This window comes from Oncorhynchus mykiss, chromosome 7 (assembly GCF_013265735.2).
Source record: "Oncorhynchus mykiss isolate Arlee chromosome 7, USDA_OmykA_1.1, whole genome shotgun sequence".
NCBI classification, from domain to species: domain Eukaryota; kingdom Metazoa; phylum Chordata; class Actinopteri; order Salmoniformes; family Salmonidae; genus Oncorhynchus; species Oncorhynchus mykiss.
The window spans coordinates 42512491-42530583 of NC_048571.1; the positions used below are offsets into that span (position 1 = coordinate 42512491).

At 44.5% G+C, this 18093-nt stretch overlaps 1 protein-coding gene across 7 annotated transcripts; it reads left to right on the plus strand.

Annotated features, from left to right (window-relative positions):
* The first annotated feature begins 605 nt into the window (after positions 1-605).
* On the plus strand, positions 606-17892 carry LOC110527788 (RNA-binding protein 5). 7 transcript variants are annotated; one of them, XM_021609298.2, is made up of 21 exons: positions 606-705; positions 1525-1599; positions 2369-4052; positions 4236-4325; positions 4465-4534; positions 5717-5790; positions 9139-9213; positions 9463-9766; positions 9913-10070; positions 10216-10316; positions 10398-10467; positions 10554-10620; positions 10792-10886; positions 11316-11436; positions 11554-11651; positions 11753-12136; positions 12244-12399; positions 15107-15169; positions 15348-15644; positions 16442-16594; positions 16899-17892. In XM_021609298.2, the coding sequence occupies exons 2-21, from the start codon at positions 1553-1555 to the stop codon at positions 16989-16991; spliced, it is 4200 nt and encodes a 1399-aa protein (XP_021464973.2). In that variant the 5' UTR covers positions 606-705; positions 1525-1552; the 3' UTR covers positions 16992-17892. The 7 variants fall into 7 exon arrangements, with proteins under 7 accessions (XP_021464973.2, XP_021464971.2, XP_021464975.2 ...); XM_021609296.2 differs by having other exon boundaries at positions 607-705; positions 15345-15644; XM_021609300.2 differs by having other exon boundaries at positions 607-705; positions 15345-15644; positions 16454-16594.
* The last annotated feature ends 201 nt before the right edge of the window (positions 17893-18093 follow it).

The following is an 18093-nucleotide window of genomic DNA, read 5'->3' on the forward strand; positions in this document are numbered from 1 at the left end:
ATTTGGTAAAAGACTAAGTCCATATTATGGCAAGAACAGCTCAAATAAGCAAAATGACAGTCCATCATTACTTAAGACATGAAGGTCAGTCATTATGAAACATTTCAAGAACTTTTAAAGTTTCTTCAAAGGCAGTCACAAAAACCATCAAGCGTTATGATGAAACTGGCTCTCACGAGGACTGCCACAGGAATGGAAGACCCAGAGTTAACTCTGCTACAGAGGATAAGTTCATTACAGTTACCAGACTCAGAAATTGCAGCCCAAATAAATGCTTCACAAAGTGTAAGTAACAGGCACATCTCAACATCAGCTGTTCAGAGGAGAATCAGGCCTCCATGGTCGAATTGCTGCAAAGAAACCACTACTAAAGGACACCAATAATAATAAGAGACATGCTTGGGCTAAGAAACATCGCCCACTGGCCGTGTTCGAGAGCATCAAAACCGTGTTATATCGTGGGTAAATTGTGACTGACTGACCCTCAAATAATAACGAGTCGCTATTTATGATACAATGCGATTTGAAGATCAGTCAAGCGTCAATGTCGAACAGACCTATCGTCTCAGTGGATATTGTAGTACATATTGCCAGAGGACTACAAATCCCACCAAAATATTACCCCTCCCTGGATACCACTCTTCTTTAAAACCTCCGGTCTCCATTTTCTTCCCGATTGATTGAAGATCTCAGAACAAATATAAGGTGAGCTTCTCCTATTATAAATACAAATAAATGGATTCAATGTGGTTATTTCCGTTCATATCAACCTTTAAAATCAAATAAAAAACATCACCTCGCGAACATGTTGAAAACCGACTCTTACCTGCCAGGATATTAGCTCACTAACGTTAGTAGCTTGAAAACCAATCCGGTGGAGGCAGCTAGCTAGCTGACAGCAGAGAGGAAAATGCGAAGCGAGAGGGTATACTCCCGTCAAATTCTTTCCACGATAAGCAGACTGCCCGGTCTGCTTTCCCGCCTATGGGAGAAGACTGTCTCGTCATTATACACAGTATCTTTGACTTTAGCTACTTAGAAAATGTCGCCAGCACGGCTAGCTAACTGAAACGTCGTCATTAGCGTATTTGGCCTTGCAATGCACACCAGAGTGTACCTTGATTGTTTATCAAAATACTTGACAGCTAGATAGTTAGCTTCAACTGTACCACAAATTGTGGAGGAAATATTGACTAAAAGTAACTAACGTTATCTAGCTAGCTAACTTAATTTAGCTAGCTAGTTAACACACATTTGTCAGGCCTAGCTAGTAAATAACATGTCACATTGCTAGCTAACCCATTCCTTGGCACAACATACGATGCTAAAGGTTGGTGATACCGACTATTGTGTCAGTGCCATCTTCCTTTGTAGACGGTAAACTGGTGGCAATTTGTTTCCTTGAATTTGCTCATTATAGATGCTTATCAAGCCCCTGTAGTTTATTGCTATACTGAAGGTAGGTAACACTGCATTGGAGTCAAGCTACTGTCTGCGATTTAACATAACGTTTTACTCTGTCAGATACATTTGGTGATTGAAGTTTGGAAAAATGTGGGACGGACCCAGGAGAGGACCACAAGCGGGACCACCCTTTCGGTAAGCAGACAGTGTCAAAGGCAGTATCCACTGAGCTGTTTTTATAGTGATATGAGATGAGGAACACTAACGTTTCAAGTTATTTTCATTGGTTACTTGATTTGAAAGAGGTGCTCAATTGAAAATGTTTGCCAGAAGCTAGGATGCCATCCAATTGGCAATAGATTTTCATGCAAATATTCTAAAATCCACCAGTGGTGTGTTTCCACCAAACAGACTTCTTACAGATAAAAATCTGTGCTTGAGGATTTAGTACACACAATGTAGATTTTAGTTTTCAAGTACTGAATAAGAATCTAAAGTTCAATGTGTTTCCATCTTATTTTCAACTCTACCGATAGTTTTTGTCAGAAACTGTTGCGATAAATAGCAAATGTGCCTACTCTGGTCTTGACATGTGCTCTCTAGCCAACAGCTCACAGATACAGTGAGGGTAGGCTAGTCTACATGATGAGATTATTATAGATAAGAGTGAGATTGTTTATTTGTCAAGCATGGATCATCATGTCACCAGAATAAGACGCTCTATATTTATTGGAAAGGAGCATCAAGCTCATCACAGTGCACTTTAACCAACCTGTGAAGTTCATCATAATTTATTTAATCTGTAACCTAATAATTTGCATGGTTTCCTGAGTTGTAGTGGGAGGACCACACACCATATCATCACGTGACTCCAGGTTTACTTTGATATGCTTATTATATCATGGCCATTTCTCACATAATTAATTGTACCAACACAAACATCCCACCATTTTTTTTGTTCCAGTGGGGGCAATCGTGGAGAAATGTTTGGGGACCGGGGTGGAGCTATGCCCAATTTCAGGGGTCGAAATGGGATGAACATGGGTCCCAGGGGGCCACAGGATCGGGGGCCTCGTATGGACATGAGGAGGATGGATTGTCCGTCTGATATGAGGGGTCCGTCTGATATGAGGGGTCCGTCTGATATGAGGGGCCATGTTATGGAACCTCTTGACATACGAGGGAGAGGAGAACCACCCAGGGATTTCCCGGGAAGACCTGGGGAGGAATCAGACTTCGGCCTCCGAAGGCAGTATGAAATGGCAATCCGAGACAAGCTGCTAAATGCAGCAGGTAGTGGTGGTTTCAAGGGGCCAGGCCCAGGCATGGGAGGGAGAGGCATGCCACCACGAGATCTACGAGAGCCAAATGACAGATTTATAGATATGAGAGATGGGGAGATGTTCCGCAAGGATATGCCAGGTTTCAACAATCCCAATATGGATGGAAGGCGTGGAGGATTTTCCATTGAGCCTATGGGTAGAAATGAGGGCTTCAGAGACATGCGTGATAGAGACAGGCCTCATATTGACAGGCCCCCAATGGGCATGGATGACATTGATGGGTTTAATATGGACATGCCTCCACGGGACTCAGACAGGGGAATGATGGACTTCAGCAGGAGGGGTGCTTCGTCGTTGAATCCAAGGAGAAGGTTTGAGTCTGATATGGACTTCAGAAACCGCGTTGGACCCCAGGCTGAATACAGAGGAAGGGACAGATCTCCTGTAAGATTTGGCAACAGTGAAGGTGCGCCAATGGATGTCTGGGGAAATCCTGGTTGCCCTCCAGATCTTGGTGGGCCAAACAGACCCAAGTTTATGGGTAAAGATCCAAAAGGCACCCATAGAGACATCGACTTTCCAGAAATGGATGAGGTGTCGCTTGCAGAGGAGTGGAAGAACCGAAAAATGAAGGACACTCTTCCATCTCCTATGATCAGAGGTCTTCCTCCTTTCACCATAGATGTTCAGGGACAGCGATTCCCTCCAATGTCCAGAGGGGGCGGTCTTCTTGGAGAGCCACCAATTTTTAAAGAAAAAGACAGACCATCCACAGAATTCCCAGGGAAAAAGGATGGGCCTCCCTTTGGCTTCCCTCACACTGAGAGAGAAGCTCCTGGTTCCCAGGACTGGGATAAAAAGCCCCCCCAAGATTTTTCTGTCATGGATTTGCCATCCTTTGGCCGTAGAGGTCCCCAGTACCCTCCCTTTCCACCCATGGGTCCTGGGCTCCTGCCAAACACCCCGAACAGAGAGAATAACAGCAAGCGCTGGCCTGGAGACAGAGATCCCAAGCAGAATCAAAATGCACCAAATCGAGGTGACAGACCCCCATACCTCTTAGAGATGGACAGGCCCCCCTATCTCCTAGAGAAGACTCCACCAACTCCACTGGGCCAGGGGCCAAAAGATAATGCTAGTTTCAAAGGACCGAAGGATGCATTGCTTGAACAAGGCTCAGAGAGGGATAAGCTGGTTCCAGGGCCTGCATTCCAAGGCAAAGACCAGGACTACAGGGACATTGACTACAGAACAGGCCCAGGGAGAGTCTTTTACCACAAATCTGAGGAGCTGCAAGTACCTAACGAAGTTCTAAAGGAATCCAAACCAGTCCAGACTCCCAAATTCAGTGACTCTGGTTCCCAGGTTAGTAAAGCACATTTATAGACTAAACCACATAGAAAATGCAAAACAAAACATTTGCATCCAAACTAAATTCCATACAAATTTTCTTGTACATCTGTTGGTTGAGTGTTCCCCTTTGTCATTTATGTGATTTTTCAATTGCTTTAATTAACCTGTTATTTAAATCTGACCTGTCAACCAAAGGATCAGGATTACAGGAGTGCGACTGTGAAGGACAAGGTTACTCATACAATTTGCATAACTGGAATTCCTAAGACAGCCACAATGGAACAGGTAGGAATCAAATCAGACATTTACCTTTTACTTTTCTGATTGCGTAAAATCTTCTAGTTAGATGATGAAAGTTTTAGTTATAGACCTATAGGTGTTTTTATTAAAGGTTAAAGCCTAAAAACATTTCACTCTCTTGCAGATTCTTGGTGCCTTTGCAGTCCGTGATGGTGTCCCAATGCAGGGCATGAAGATAAAGAATGTTGTGCCAGGTGAGACAAAAGTCCATGTGTGGACATGCTCAACTCGAACAGTATCTCAAATCTCCTACGAAATGTTTCGCTATTTCACTATACGACTCATATACGCTTTTCAAAGTGTCTTTGTTGCCTCCGGTGTTCTCGATCTTGATGCAGTCGCGCATCAGCTCAACAGCCAGGTTTTCTTAGTATTTATCCATTAGTGTTTTTCATTCCTGACGATGTAGGAACACGTTCAAAACATTTTGTAGAAGCTTTCATCCTCAACGAAGCCATCTTTGACAGTGACTATCTGTCACAACAGTTCATGTGACAAGCATTTCTTGCGTACACACCATTTGTTTCATTATACACAATTTCCTTTTTTTAACAAATAAAGCATTGATTGTAAACGAATGTCGGCAGCAAGCCCGTATTACAGACCACTAAGTGTTTTGCTGCGACTTCAGGTTCTTGGTGTTGCGTTTCTCGTCATTCAGCTTAGACCGAAAGTTTTCTCAATAATTTGATTGTAAGGACTGCTTCAGCCATCTACTCCCAACTGTTCATTCACATGCTTACCAAAGAACATCACATTAATAAATGTTGCAAGATGGGTTTAAATTGTGTTCTGTTGAAAAGGGCTGAGCTCATGCAATGTAAAGCGTTACATTTCAGATCCCTGAGACGCTACAATACCATGTTTCTGAAATGACAAAGTTTAAATATGGCAGCAAGACAATTCATCAATGGCATAGCCTATGTTTCATGTTAGTTTCTTTCATACACCGTAAGCCTATGCCTTAGTAGCACATAGGTCATACCTTTATGCTTGCAGGAACTTCCCTTTATGGAAATGAAGCTATAGTTGGCATACTTGGCAAGATGTTTAGAGACAACATTCAGTCCATAGTTGGATTAGGAAAATATGTTGGTACTGGCAATTAAATACGGACATTGCCAACTCAAATGCAAGATAAATGACTAAAATGCATGTTGTGCTGAAAAGGTACTGTATTAGTGGAGACATTGGCATACATGTCTCAACATGAATAATTAGGACAATGTTCTATCCCCCCCATGTAGTCATCTAAATGCAGCACCATCACCACAAAAATGCTGAATGTGATCTCCTTTCGTGATGTGCTCATGAACTGCTGTCCTTACTGGCATTGACTAACTCAAACCCATCTGTATTTCAAATGCTGTCCCCAGGTTACAGCTACGATACGGCCTATGTGGAGTTTTTAAACCTCGAGGATGCAGTCCACTTCATGGAATCCAACCAGGTGGCCCATCCTCGTCTCTCTACGTCGGCTGTGCCTTCGGGCAGGAAGAAGGCTTGGGCTGGGGGGGCTGGCATTTTATAAGGGTTAGGGGAGGGAGAGGTGGGAGCAGGGTTGGTTATTGTTTGGGATAATTTGTTGTAGTTACTCCCTACGTGTGGGTGTGTGAATTTACACTGTTGGTGTAGGTTCAAGGATGCTGAGAATAGCTTTTTGGGAGAAATTCGACTTTTCATAATAGTTCAATAATACGAGGTCGAGGAGGCGTCTGTCTGGTGCATTGTACACTGAGTGTACAAAACATTAAGAACACCTGCTCTTTCCATGACGGACTGACCAGGTGAATCTAGGGGAAAGTTATGGACCCTTAATGATGTCACTTTTTAAATCCGCTTCAATCAGTGTAGCTAAATGGGAGGAGACAGGTTAGAGAAGGATTTTACAGTCTTGAGACATGGATTGTGTATGTGTGTCATTCAGAGGGTGAATGAGCAAGACAAAATATTTAAATGGTTGTAGGTGCCAGGCGCACCGGTTTGTCAAGAACCGCAGCGCTACTCTGTTTTTCACGCTCAACAGTTTCCTGTGTGTATCAAGACTGGTCCACCACTCAAAATGACATCCCTCTAACTTGAAGCATTGGAGTCAACATGGGCCAGCATCCCTGTGGAATACTTTAGACACCTTGTAGAGTCCACGCCTAACATATTAAGGCTGTTCTGAGGACAAAAGGGGATGGTGCAACTCAATATTAGAAAGGTGTTTTTAATGTTTTGCTCACTCAGTGTATGTCTAGGCCCATAGGCATGCTACATAATGTCTTGTTCCTGCATTCTTGGTCCTCTGTCCATCAAAGTCCTTAGTTGGATTGGTTTTCATTTAGTGATCTTTTTTTTTCATTGCTGGATGGCAATGTCAAGGCGAGTAAGGCAGCCATTTCTGAGCTAGCGTTCAAGTCCATCTTAAGGTTTGTTTTGTTCTCATTTTTGCACAGAACTTAAAAATACGAGAGTTGCTTTTTTTTGGTGGCAATGTTGGAAAGTTGATCTCTTTATGCTTCAGATTGCTGTTGCCTGTTGACTTATACCTTTCTGGCAATATCTTGCCTTAACCTTTGGCTACCTACAAGCCTAACTTTACCCCTAATTACTTTGGGGTACTACATTCTGCAATACTCTTGACTGTTTGTTGGGGGTTATGCTCATTCCTTGTTCTCAACAAGTGGACAGTAATGTTCTATTCCATTCTTCTTTCTCTACACGTAGAGAGCTGTGCAGCAACCATGGTATTCTTTCACAGTGCTGAATGGATAGACTCTGTGCCTAAATGCGTCCTCCACATCAGATCCACTTGTCTGCTAAATACAAGTAGAATATCTGCTCGACACCCATTCGCTTGACACTTGAGTCTTTTCTCTTGACCACAGTTCTTTGCTTACTTTTTCCTTTTGGGGACTGTGAGGCCTTTCTTTTGGTCAAATTGGTATAAGTTCATGTAGAGTGTCAGAAGCCTGCATTGGTTGGTTTTAGCCATTTTAGCAAAGGTCAGTGATGCACGCCACCAGTACAGGTGACTCATATTCTCCTAACCATATTGGCCAAATCTGGTACCCATATTGATGGACTCATGACGCACTACAATGTTAAGCAACAGACAATCATCAAGGCTAGAGCCATGTCTGGCTCTGATCAAGGCTGGAACGATGCAGAATCAGTGACAGACGTTACATGTTCCTTTGATCTATCCTCTGTTAATTTACTAATTGGGTAGCTGGTTGGTAGAATGGTTTTGGATTTTGTAAAAATCATTTGGTTACGTAAGATTTAAAAGACATGCATTTCCTCTCAAGTGTTTAATGCATTCGGCTGTATCTTTTTACCTATCAACAGCAAAGAAACGGTTAAAGTATTGTCTCGGCAAGTGGGGTTATTGTAGATATAACTGCCACTCACCATTTTAGATGTACTTGCAGTGCATTCGGAAAGTATAGAGACCCCTTTATTAAATAAATGTCTTTCCTCCTCAATCTACACCCTACCCCATAATGACAAAGTGATTACAGGTTTTTAGATAGATTTTTTTTAGTATTCACACCCTTTTCTATGAGACTCGCAATTGATATCAGGTGCATCCTGTTTCCATTGATCATCCTTGAGATGTTTCTACAACTTGATTGGTGTCCACCTGGGGATGTTTTTCAGCGGAAGGGTCTGGGAGATTAGTCAGGATCAAGGGAAAGATGAACAGAGCAAAGTACAGAGATACTTGATGAACACCTGCTCCAGGGGGCTCAGGACCTCAAACTGGAGTGACGGTTCACCTTCCAACAGGACAAAGACCCTAAGCACACAGCCAAGACAATGCAGGAGTGGCTTTCGGACAAGTCTCTGAATCTCCTTGAGTGGCCCAGCCAGAGCCCGTACTTGAACCCTATCGAACCCGGTCTCTGGAGAGACATGAAAATAGCTGTGCAGCAACCATCCAACCTGAGACAGCTTGAGAGGATCCGCAGAGATGAATTGGAGAAACTCCCCAAATACAGGTGTGCCAAGTTTGTAGAGTCATACCCAAGAAGACTCAAGGCTGTAATCGCTGCCAAAGGGGTTTCAACGAAGTACTGAGTAAGGGTCTGAATACTTATGTAAATGTGATATTTCAGTTAATACGTTTTTTATACGTTTGCAAACATGTCTAAAAAGCTGTTTTCTTTGTCATTATGGGGTATTGTGTGTAGATTGAGGGGGGGAACTACTTAATCCATTTGAGTACGGCTGCAACATAACGAAATGTGGAAAATGTCCAGAGGTCTGAATAGTTTCCGAATGCACTGTATTAGTTAAAACTGAGGTTGTTAAATCTGGAAAAAAAATTGTCTTTAAACCAACAGCTTGCATGTCTGATCCAGCACAGTCATGCCTTTAGGCAAATGAGTGTCATACATTTACAGTGCACTGCCAACACAATGGTCTATTGAATTTCACATTTTTGAAGTACACATTTGAGTCCTGCATTGTCAACGAATATAGATTTAACTTTATCTAGTAAGACGAGTGATGGGAAATTCATAATCTCCGCTTTTGATAGTACTGTACATAAAAGGTTGAATTACCTCCTGGGAAACAGTAATGCAATTGCATGGAGGAAGTTCTTTGGAAGGTATTGGTCGACATGGCTTCCAAATTTCTGTCAGAACTATGTTTGTCCTACTACCCTCTCCACTAAGGAGGACTAAACCTGCCACAGTGCATGATGGGAGTCTGTTCTCTTGGAACATTTAGAATTGTGTCACTTGGTTGGCAAGGAAGCGGATTGCTCCGTTTGGATCTAGCGAACTCTCTTTCTGTTTTTCAGGGATCGCTGATGGTTGGCACTAAAACGGCTCTCATGAGATACGTCCAGCCGGACAGAAGTGTCAAGGAAGCTCAAGTAAGTGTTGTATATCACACAGGAAGGGCCTGCTGGGGATGACAGGGATTTATTCATTCCCTTTACCTTGGTTCCATAGATCTTTTCTTATTTTTAGAATGCTAGTAGCATAGGTATTTTTATGGTTGGTCGTATTTACCCCGAGATTTGTGTGAGCAGTAGATTTGTTTTGCCTGTATTCCTTATGTTAAGCTATAGGTAAAGACAACTACCACTAAGTAATTGATGTGACTCCTCTCGCTGCGTTAGGAACCAGGCCCTCCGGCCCAGGAACCCCTGCTGCCAAGCCCGGGCCAGCTCCTGGTCAACAAGGCCAAGAGCGACCACTACGGCCAGAATGGCTCACAGGCCAAGGCCCCAGTGGACCCCCTATCTCAGCAGGGCTCGTGGCAGCGCAGCTCAGACCTCACCCCAGAGGCCTGGCAGCAGCAGGTCGACCAGCAGCTCAGACAGCAAGAGGCTGAGCAGCAGGCAGAGTCCTGGGCCAGCCGCAACCCCCCTCGCCAAGCTCCTGGTCCTCATCAGCTGGACCCCATCTTTAAGGAGAGCAAGAGTGAGTGAGCTGGGCAGTATTGGAATAGTTGGTTTGATGTGTGACTGGATAATAATGCGTTTGTTTGTCTATGGATTACTGTTCAAACTCAATGGCTTCCAAGTTTATAGATCAGTGTGCTTGTTCTCCCCTCTGTTGCCCTACAGCCATGATCATAAAGAATGTGAAGCCCACCACAACAGTGGAGACCATCCTGAAAGCCCTGGACCCCTTCGCCTACCTGGATGAGAGGAACGTCCGTCTGGTTAGAGGCAAACCACCGGGTGCCAAATGCTTCTGCTTCATTGACATGGACTCTCATGAGGTATCACATAGCTGCCATAACATGTCAATTAGGCTCTTTGTCATGGTTTATCACACTCCCTTTTCCACCTGATATGTGGATTTGAAATGTCAGAGTTGTAGCCCGCTTAATGGATATCATGACGTGGCCTTTTTTTCCATCCTAGCAAGTGACCCGTCTAGTTGACCTTCTCACCAAGCCCAGGCCTCTCTCTATCGACGGGGTCCGGGTTTACGCCGAGGTCGCCAAGCCGTTGAAGAATCAAAAGTGAGTCCTGTAGCATGTTATATCATGTAGCCACAGATTTCAGTGCACTACTGAGGATTTGATGGTGTCTTCTCCTGCTAGCTACAGAAGAGAGTTTGATAAATCCAACACTTCTCTCCTGGGGTTCCCACCTGAGTCCAGTATGATGGAGGTAAGTTAGGTGTTTGCTATCGTTTTTTGGTTTTGATTTTGTGTGTTGGTTAGAAAACTGAATGTGTTTTTGTGCCCTAATTCCAGCCGCAGCAGTACTATTCATCCCAACCTCACAAGCAGCCACCAGGCGCTCCCCCACCTAACATGCAAGGTGAGTCCTCTCTGTCAGTATCCACATTCAAACACTTTTCTGCCTGAGGATTTGCACATGAAGAGACGGTACATTTTGTGTATTTTTCAGCTCAACATCCTTCAATCAGGTAATGTTGAGTCCAAAATGATCTGTAAGAATCCATCTTCTTATATATATTTTTTGACCTAGGAGACCGTTTGGGTGGCTCAATGGGTGGGCCGATGAGCTCAGACATCCCTCACTCCCATTCATCCGTCTCTCACTTGAACTCCAGCATGGCTCAGGTGAGATACTATTATAACCGACTTTATTCGTGTGAAGACACACGCATCCATTCATGCTACACACACATATTGCTGCTGCTACCTGACTCTTCGTCTTTAAATTGTGCAGTATTTAGCAATAATAACACTTGCCCCCTCTTCCCCAAAACACGTGTAAATATTTGACTAGAAATTGTGCCTTCCTGTATTATACTTATGCTAAAATGTTTATTCCATTCGACTGCCGTTTGTATTATCTTTTGTTATTTTTTATTGTTGCATTGTCGATGGAACCTGCAAGTAAGCGTTTCGATGGACAGTGTATACTATGTGTATCTTGTGCATTCTTGAAGCGTTGATAATGATTGACACTTTAAACAGAGGAAATGCTTGAGTGAATGTCGGTGTGAAATGCCCAGGTAACCTATGTTTCCCTCTCCCACATCCCAGGGAGGTGGCTATGGTGAACCTCCATTAGTTGTTCCCTACCAACAGGCTCTGCACCCCCAGGTCTCCTCTGCGGGAGTAATGTCAGCTACAGGAGACCACAGCACTGATGGCTACAGCTATGGTAAGGCCAAGCAATAATGCCCCTCTGACATCAGGGGGGAAAAATGCGACTAGACAGGCATTTTATCAGTCTCATCTTGTCATGCTCTTGCAATAACTGTCCTTCTCATTTCTCTAGCTACTGAAACTCCTGACGTGACTAACTACCTGTATGATGCCACTTCCGGGTTCTACTACGATCCCCAAACTACCTTGTACTATGACCCTGCCTCTAGGGTAAGAGTGCTGCACAGTAGCTCATATATGATCTGATACATGCTCTTGAAATGATTATCTTTGTTGTGTTTGTGCTTCATGTCCTCTGTCTGTGTGTGCAGTATTTCTACAATGCCCAGACCCAGGAGTACCTTTACTGGGACAGTGCGTCCAAGACGTACATCCCCGTGCCTGGAGGACACTCCACAGACACCCAGCCCCCCATGGCCCAATTTAATGTTGCCCTGGCACCTGACGTACAGGCCATTCTGGCCAATCCAGTAGCAGACGCTCCACTGGACATAAAGAAACCAGAGCCAACCCCTCACGTCGACCCTCCCCCAGTCCTGAACCCTACTCCTGCCCTGAACACCATGCCTAACCCCAACCCTTCCCCAGAGAGGAGAGAGGAGGAGGACACTGCACCTCACAGCCTTGACAAGAAAGACGGCAAAGACAAACCAGGAGAGAAAGAGGAGAAACCCAGGAGCCTAGCCGCCGTCAAAGTAAACCCACATTACCACATTGTACTCATGTACAATGAAGCTATATGAACAACCCTCTTGCCCAAATACACTACCTCATAGATGGTGAATACATATCTGTCTCTCAGGTCATGAAGGATATGGAGCGCTGGGCTAAGATCCAGAACCGCCAGAAGGACAGCGTCCGTTGCCCGTCCCCCATACTGAAGACCTCCGTGGGCGGACTGGACGACAGGAAGACCTCCAAGGCAGCTGATGCGGCCTTCGCCATCTTCGAGAGGAAGGTGGGTAGGCGTGTCTCGGTGACATGCATGCAGCTGCTTTGTCATCTTTATTTTTATTCTTCACGTGTAGTGGGCAGTAATATTTGACATGTGTATACAGTGTATTTATATACAGTACCAGTCAAAAGTTGACTACTCATTCAAGGGTTTCTTTTTTTTTACAATTTTCTTCATTGTAGAATAATAGTAAAGACATCAAAACTATGAAATAACACACATGGAATCATGTAGTAACCAAAAAAGTGTTAAACAAATCAAAATATATTTTATATTTGAGATTCTTCAAAGTAGCCACCCTTTGTCTTGATTACAGCTTTGCACACTCATGACATTCTTTCAACCAGCTTCACGAAGAATGCTTTTTCCCAACAGTCTTGAAGGAGTTCCCACATATGCTGAGCACTTGTTGGCTGCTTTTTCTTCACTCTGCGGTCCAACTCATCCTTAACCATCTCAATTGGGTTGCGGTCGATTGACTGCGGAGGCCAGGTCATCTGATGCAGCACTCCATCACTCTCCTTCTTGGTCAAATAGCCCTTACACAGCCTGGAGGTGTGTTTGATCATTGTCCTTTTGAAAAACAAATGTCCCACTAATTGCAAACCAGATGGGATGGTGTATCATTGCAGAATGCTGTGGTAGCCATGCTGGTTAAGTGGGCCTTGAATACTAAATAAATCAGTGTCACCAGCAAAGCACCATCACATCTCCTCCATGCTTCACGGTGGGAACCACACATGCTGATATCCGTTCACCTACTCTGTGTCTCACAGCAATGGTTGGAACCAAAATTCTCAAATTTGGACGACAGACCAAAGGACAGATTTCCACCTGTCTAATGTCCATTGCTCGTGATGCAACCAGATGCTCTCGGTGTTGCAGCTGTAGAACCTTTTGAGGATCTGAGGACCTATGCCAAATATTTTCATTCTCCTATCCTGAGAGGGAATAGGTTTTGTGTCGTACCCTCTTCACGACTGTCTTGGTGTATTTGGACCATTCTAGTTTGTTGGTGATGTGGACACCAAGGAACTTGAAGCTCTCAACCTGCTCCACTACAGCCCCCTCAATGAGAATGGGGGCATGCTCTGTCATCCTTTTCCTGTAGTCCACAATCATCTCCTTTGTCTTCATCACGTTGAGGGAGAGGTTGTTATTCTGGCACCACCCAGCCAGGTCTCTGACCTCTTCCCTATAGGCTGTCTCCTCGTTGTCTGTGATCAGGCCTACCAATGTTGTCGTCTGTAAACTTAACAATGGTGTTGGCGTCTTGCCTGGCCATGCTGTCGTGGGTGAACAATGAGCACTGGAGGGGACTGCGCACGCACCCCTGAGGGGCTCCAGTGTTGAGGATCAGCATGGCGGATGTGTTGCTACCTACCCTCACTACCTGGGGGTGGCCCGGCCCGTCAGGAAGTCCAGGATCCAGTTGCAGAGGGTGGTGTTTAGTCCCAGGATCCTTAGCTTAGTGATGAGCTTTGAGGGCACTATGGTGTTGAATCCGCCTGGCCCTACGGACTTTGAATGTTGACCTGTTTAAAGGTCTTACGTACGTCGACTACGGAGAGAGTGATCACACATACCGTCCGTATGGTTTGCCACCATTGGACTCTAGAACAGAGGAAATGCCTTTTCTGGAGAGATGAATCAGCTTCATCTGGCAGTCCGACGGACAAATCTGGGAATGGCAGATGCCAGGAGAATAATGGTCTGGGCTGTTTTTCATGGTTTGGGCTAGGCCGTTTAGTTCCAGGGAAGTGAAATCATAATGCTACAGTGTAAAATGACATTCTAGATGATTCTGTGCATACAACTTTGTGGCAACAGTTTGCTGAAGGCCCTTTCCTATTTCTGCATGCCAATGCCCCATTGCACAAAGCGAGATCCATACAGAAATGGTTTGTCGAGATCGGTGTGGAAGAACTTGACTGGCCTGCACTGAGCCCGGACCTCAACCCCATCAAACGCCTTTGGGATGAATTGGAACGCCGACTGCGATCCAGGCCTAATTGCCCATCCATGTTCTTGTGGCTGGATGGAAGCAAGTTCCCGCAGCCATGTTCCAACATCTAGTGGAAAGCCTTCCCGAAAGAGTTGTTATAGCAGCAAAAAGGGGGGACCAACTCCATAATAATGCTCATGATTTTGCAATTAACGTCCATATACTTTTGGTCATGTAGTGTACCTCACATGCGCCTCGTAATTAGACTATGCAATTAGCCCATTTTAATGAATTATCTGACTCCATAAATATTATTTAGCAATATGCAAGAACACCATACTTGCGCTTAATGTCTGAATGGAATTCTAAATATAAGAGCATTGAATTACTTTGTAAAATGAACACATTTGCATACACGGCAAAAAGCTTATGTTACAAAGCATTAACTGGCATTCTAGGAGAGGGAGGGATCTCTAAGACCCTTTTATATGCATCTGCGTGGTTTGGTTTACAAATCTGAGTTGACCAATAGTGCTACTGTACCGTTCACCTCCAATCAGATGTCAGACCTACATGATGTAATCACAACAGAACTGCTTCTCAGAGGTGTGACCTTGGGGGTTGGCAAGATCAACATAGAGAATGTGGAATTCCTAAGAACACAGGAAATTCTTGCTGATGGGTCACTTCGGGAGCTGCCCTACGCATTATTTATTTACCACGATTTTATCAATTCTGCTGTAACTCCTCTGTTTCCCCATACAGGGTGGAGATGACCCCTTCAAGAAGCCTATGGCTCCTCCCAAGAAAGAGGGGAAGGGCTCAAAGGTGAGATTGGTTGGAGGATTTGTGAGAGGTCACCGCCAAATGCCTAGAATGTTCTGTGGTGTGAGAGCTGGGGAAAGAAGGCATGAATTTGATTCCAATCCATAATGTCTGGGCTGGTTTCCTCACTCCCTGGTGAACTTGTTCTCAAACTTCCTGTTCTCTCTACTCTACCCAGCAGCCCATTGGCTCTCTGGGCCTGCTGGCGTCAGACTATGCAGCTACAGGCAGTGACGAGGAGGAGGAGGTGCAGCACGAGGCGCCTCAGGTTTCTAGGAGCCAGTCCCAGGACGAGGAGGACAAGCTAACAGACTGGAAGAAGATGGCCTGCCTGCTGTGTAGGAGACAGTTCCCCAATAAGGACGGTCTGGTGCGCCACCAGCAGCTCTCTGACCTCCACAAGCAAAACATGGAGATCCACATGAAGATCAAAAGGTCAAAGAAGGAGCTGGAGGCTTTGGAGAACCAGGAGAAAGAGGTCAGTGGAGGCCTGATTTTTCTTCAGCTTTTACGTAAGTGCGTACACATAGCTGTAAAGCCGTTCCAATAGTCGCAAATAGCTAAATCATAGTTGCCTCAGTCTCTATCTTATTATTGTATACTGGCAACGGTCATCTGATACCCCCCCCCAACTTAGGAGAGATCTCCACAAATCAACCTTTAAATACGGCCATCATTGAATGGACCTCCTTTCCTACTAGAGCTGGGACGATAAACCAAAATGGGTGAAACGGACCATTTTATCAAGGACATTTTAACATTTCACTGATGTTGACATTAACGATTAGTAGCCTTTTACTAGGGGAATGTGAAGTTTGAAAAGAAACTGAATGAGCTATTACCAACTGTCATTCAAAGTGGTACTAGTTTTAAGGGTTATATAAAATAAAGTAATTGGTGCACATTAATGTTAAGAATTCATTGTTCAGTTTATGGTTAATTTATGATGATTTAGTCATTTTATTGTGATATGGATTCCCCCCATGTCGCCCATCTCTATTACCAACTCATATTTCCCAAGCGAAAAAGTCTTAAGAAAATAAAAGACATCTAATGAGATATGGATCTTGACCATTAAATGTTGCTTTTCAGGTATTTTAAATGTCTGTAATATCTAATTGTTAACGTATGTAAATTGTATTCTTTGTCTGTAATGTCTTTTTCGTTACGTGTCGGACCCCAGGAAGACTAGCTGTCGGTGTGACGTCAGCTAATGGGGATCCTAATAAAATATGTTATTTTTAAATGTCATGACTGACGTATTAATGTGTGTAGTCTGTCCCACAGCTGAGTGCTGTCGAGTCCAACGGCTCCCCAGAACAGAAGAGAAGGAAGCACCAACATCAACACCAGAATAGCTGGGCTGGTGGCTCCAGGGACATGCACAAAGGCAGCGAGAGACCTGGGTTAGGCTCTGAACCTGTTGAGGTGCGTCTCTAATGCAGCTCTCCAACTCTGTTCCTGGAGAACTACCGTCCTGTTGGTTTTCACTCCTACCCTTAATGTAGCACTAATTCTAATAGTTAGCTGGTTGGTGAGCTGAATCCAGCAAGTTACAACTCGGATTGGAGCGTAAACCTACAGGAGGGTCGCTCTACAGGAACAGGGTTGAAAAGCCCTGGTCTATAACATTTTGTATTTGTCTGTAGTCCTCCAGATGGTTTTCTTGGTGATTTAAAAATAATATTTTTTTTTTTTTTTTTACCCTTCGTGATGTTTCCTCTTTTCTCAGAGGAAGAAGAAGGAGCCTGTCGTCTGGAACCATGCCACCTACAAACAAGCTGTGCGCAAGTCCATGTTCGCACGCTTCAAAGAGCTGGACTGACCTCTTCCTGTGAACACCAGGGGTGCGTTCAGTTCACTGTATGTTTTGTGCTCACCATTCTTCAACAGTCTGAGGTTTGTTTGCTGGTGGTGGTTGGTGGCCTGATCAATATGGATGTAACCTTTCGAAATCACAAAACTAATGCAGCACAACGTACGCAATCTTCCTCCGTTACCATAATCACAACGCTCTTCAGCTGGTCGTTCAGAAGGGCGCTGTTTCCGTTGAATCAAACGTTGCACACCGCTCTGTTCTACTTAACACACCCAAGATCACCCACTCTTGTGTGTTTGTCTATGGGGAGTGTTGGTCAACATAATGGACTTGCCATGCCCCAGCGGAGCTTTTTGACTGAGCTCACCTCTTACTGTACCTGGTGGCCCCAATTCACTGTACTACAAGGACTTTGACTCCCCAGCAATGAAATCAGGCTGTAGCCTGCCCACTCAGCTCAACTGTTGAGACCATGGCGCTGTCGGGAGACCGCTAGGGCCTCCACATTTCTGCAGTATTTTCTATGCTTGTTGGAGGGCCCGTTCACCCATCCCTATCCCACCGCTGTACTGACTCCAGGAGCGAGGCAGAACCAGTGGCGTTGGGGCTAAGCTACTCCACAGACTCACCCCAAACATCAAGCTGGCTTTGACGGGCTCCTAATCAATCCTTTTTATGGATGTAGCTTTGTTTTGCCTTGTGTTGTGTATGGCTGATGTGTAGTATTATTGTGACGTGTACTCAGCAGCCAGATCTGCCATTGTAGAATATCTGTATGCTACCAGCTGGATCCAGCTACACACCGTTTATTTTAAGATGTTTTTATATGGACTTATTCCTTTCCTTGTTTGGGTTATACTCTGTATGTGTACACGTTTACATTTTTAAGTAAACAACAAACAAATCACCTTGAGTCTGGTTTATTTATGTGAAAGGATGTGTGTGACGTTAGATTAGGATGTGTGCAGTGGTTTACTTTGTCTAGTCACTAGACATCCGGGTTGCCTCCCACAATTTTTTTGAAACGTTCCATCTTAACACGTCTGTATGTAATCAAATGTCAGTTTGGCATACAGGGACTACGTCACTCCCATCCTGGAACAAATAG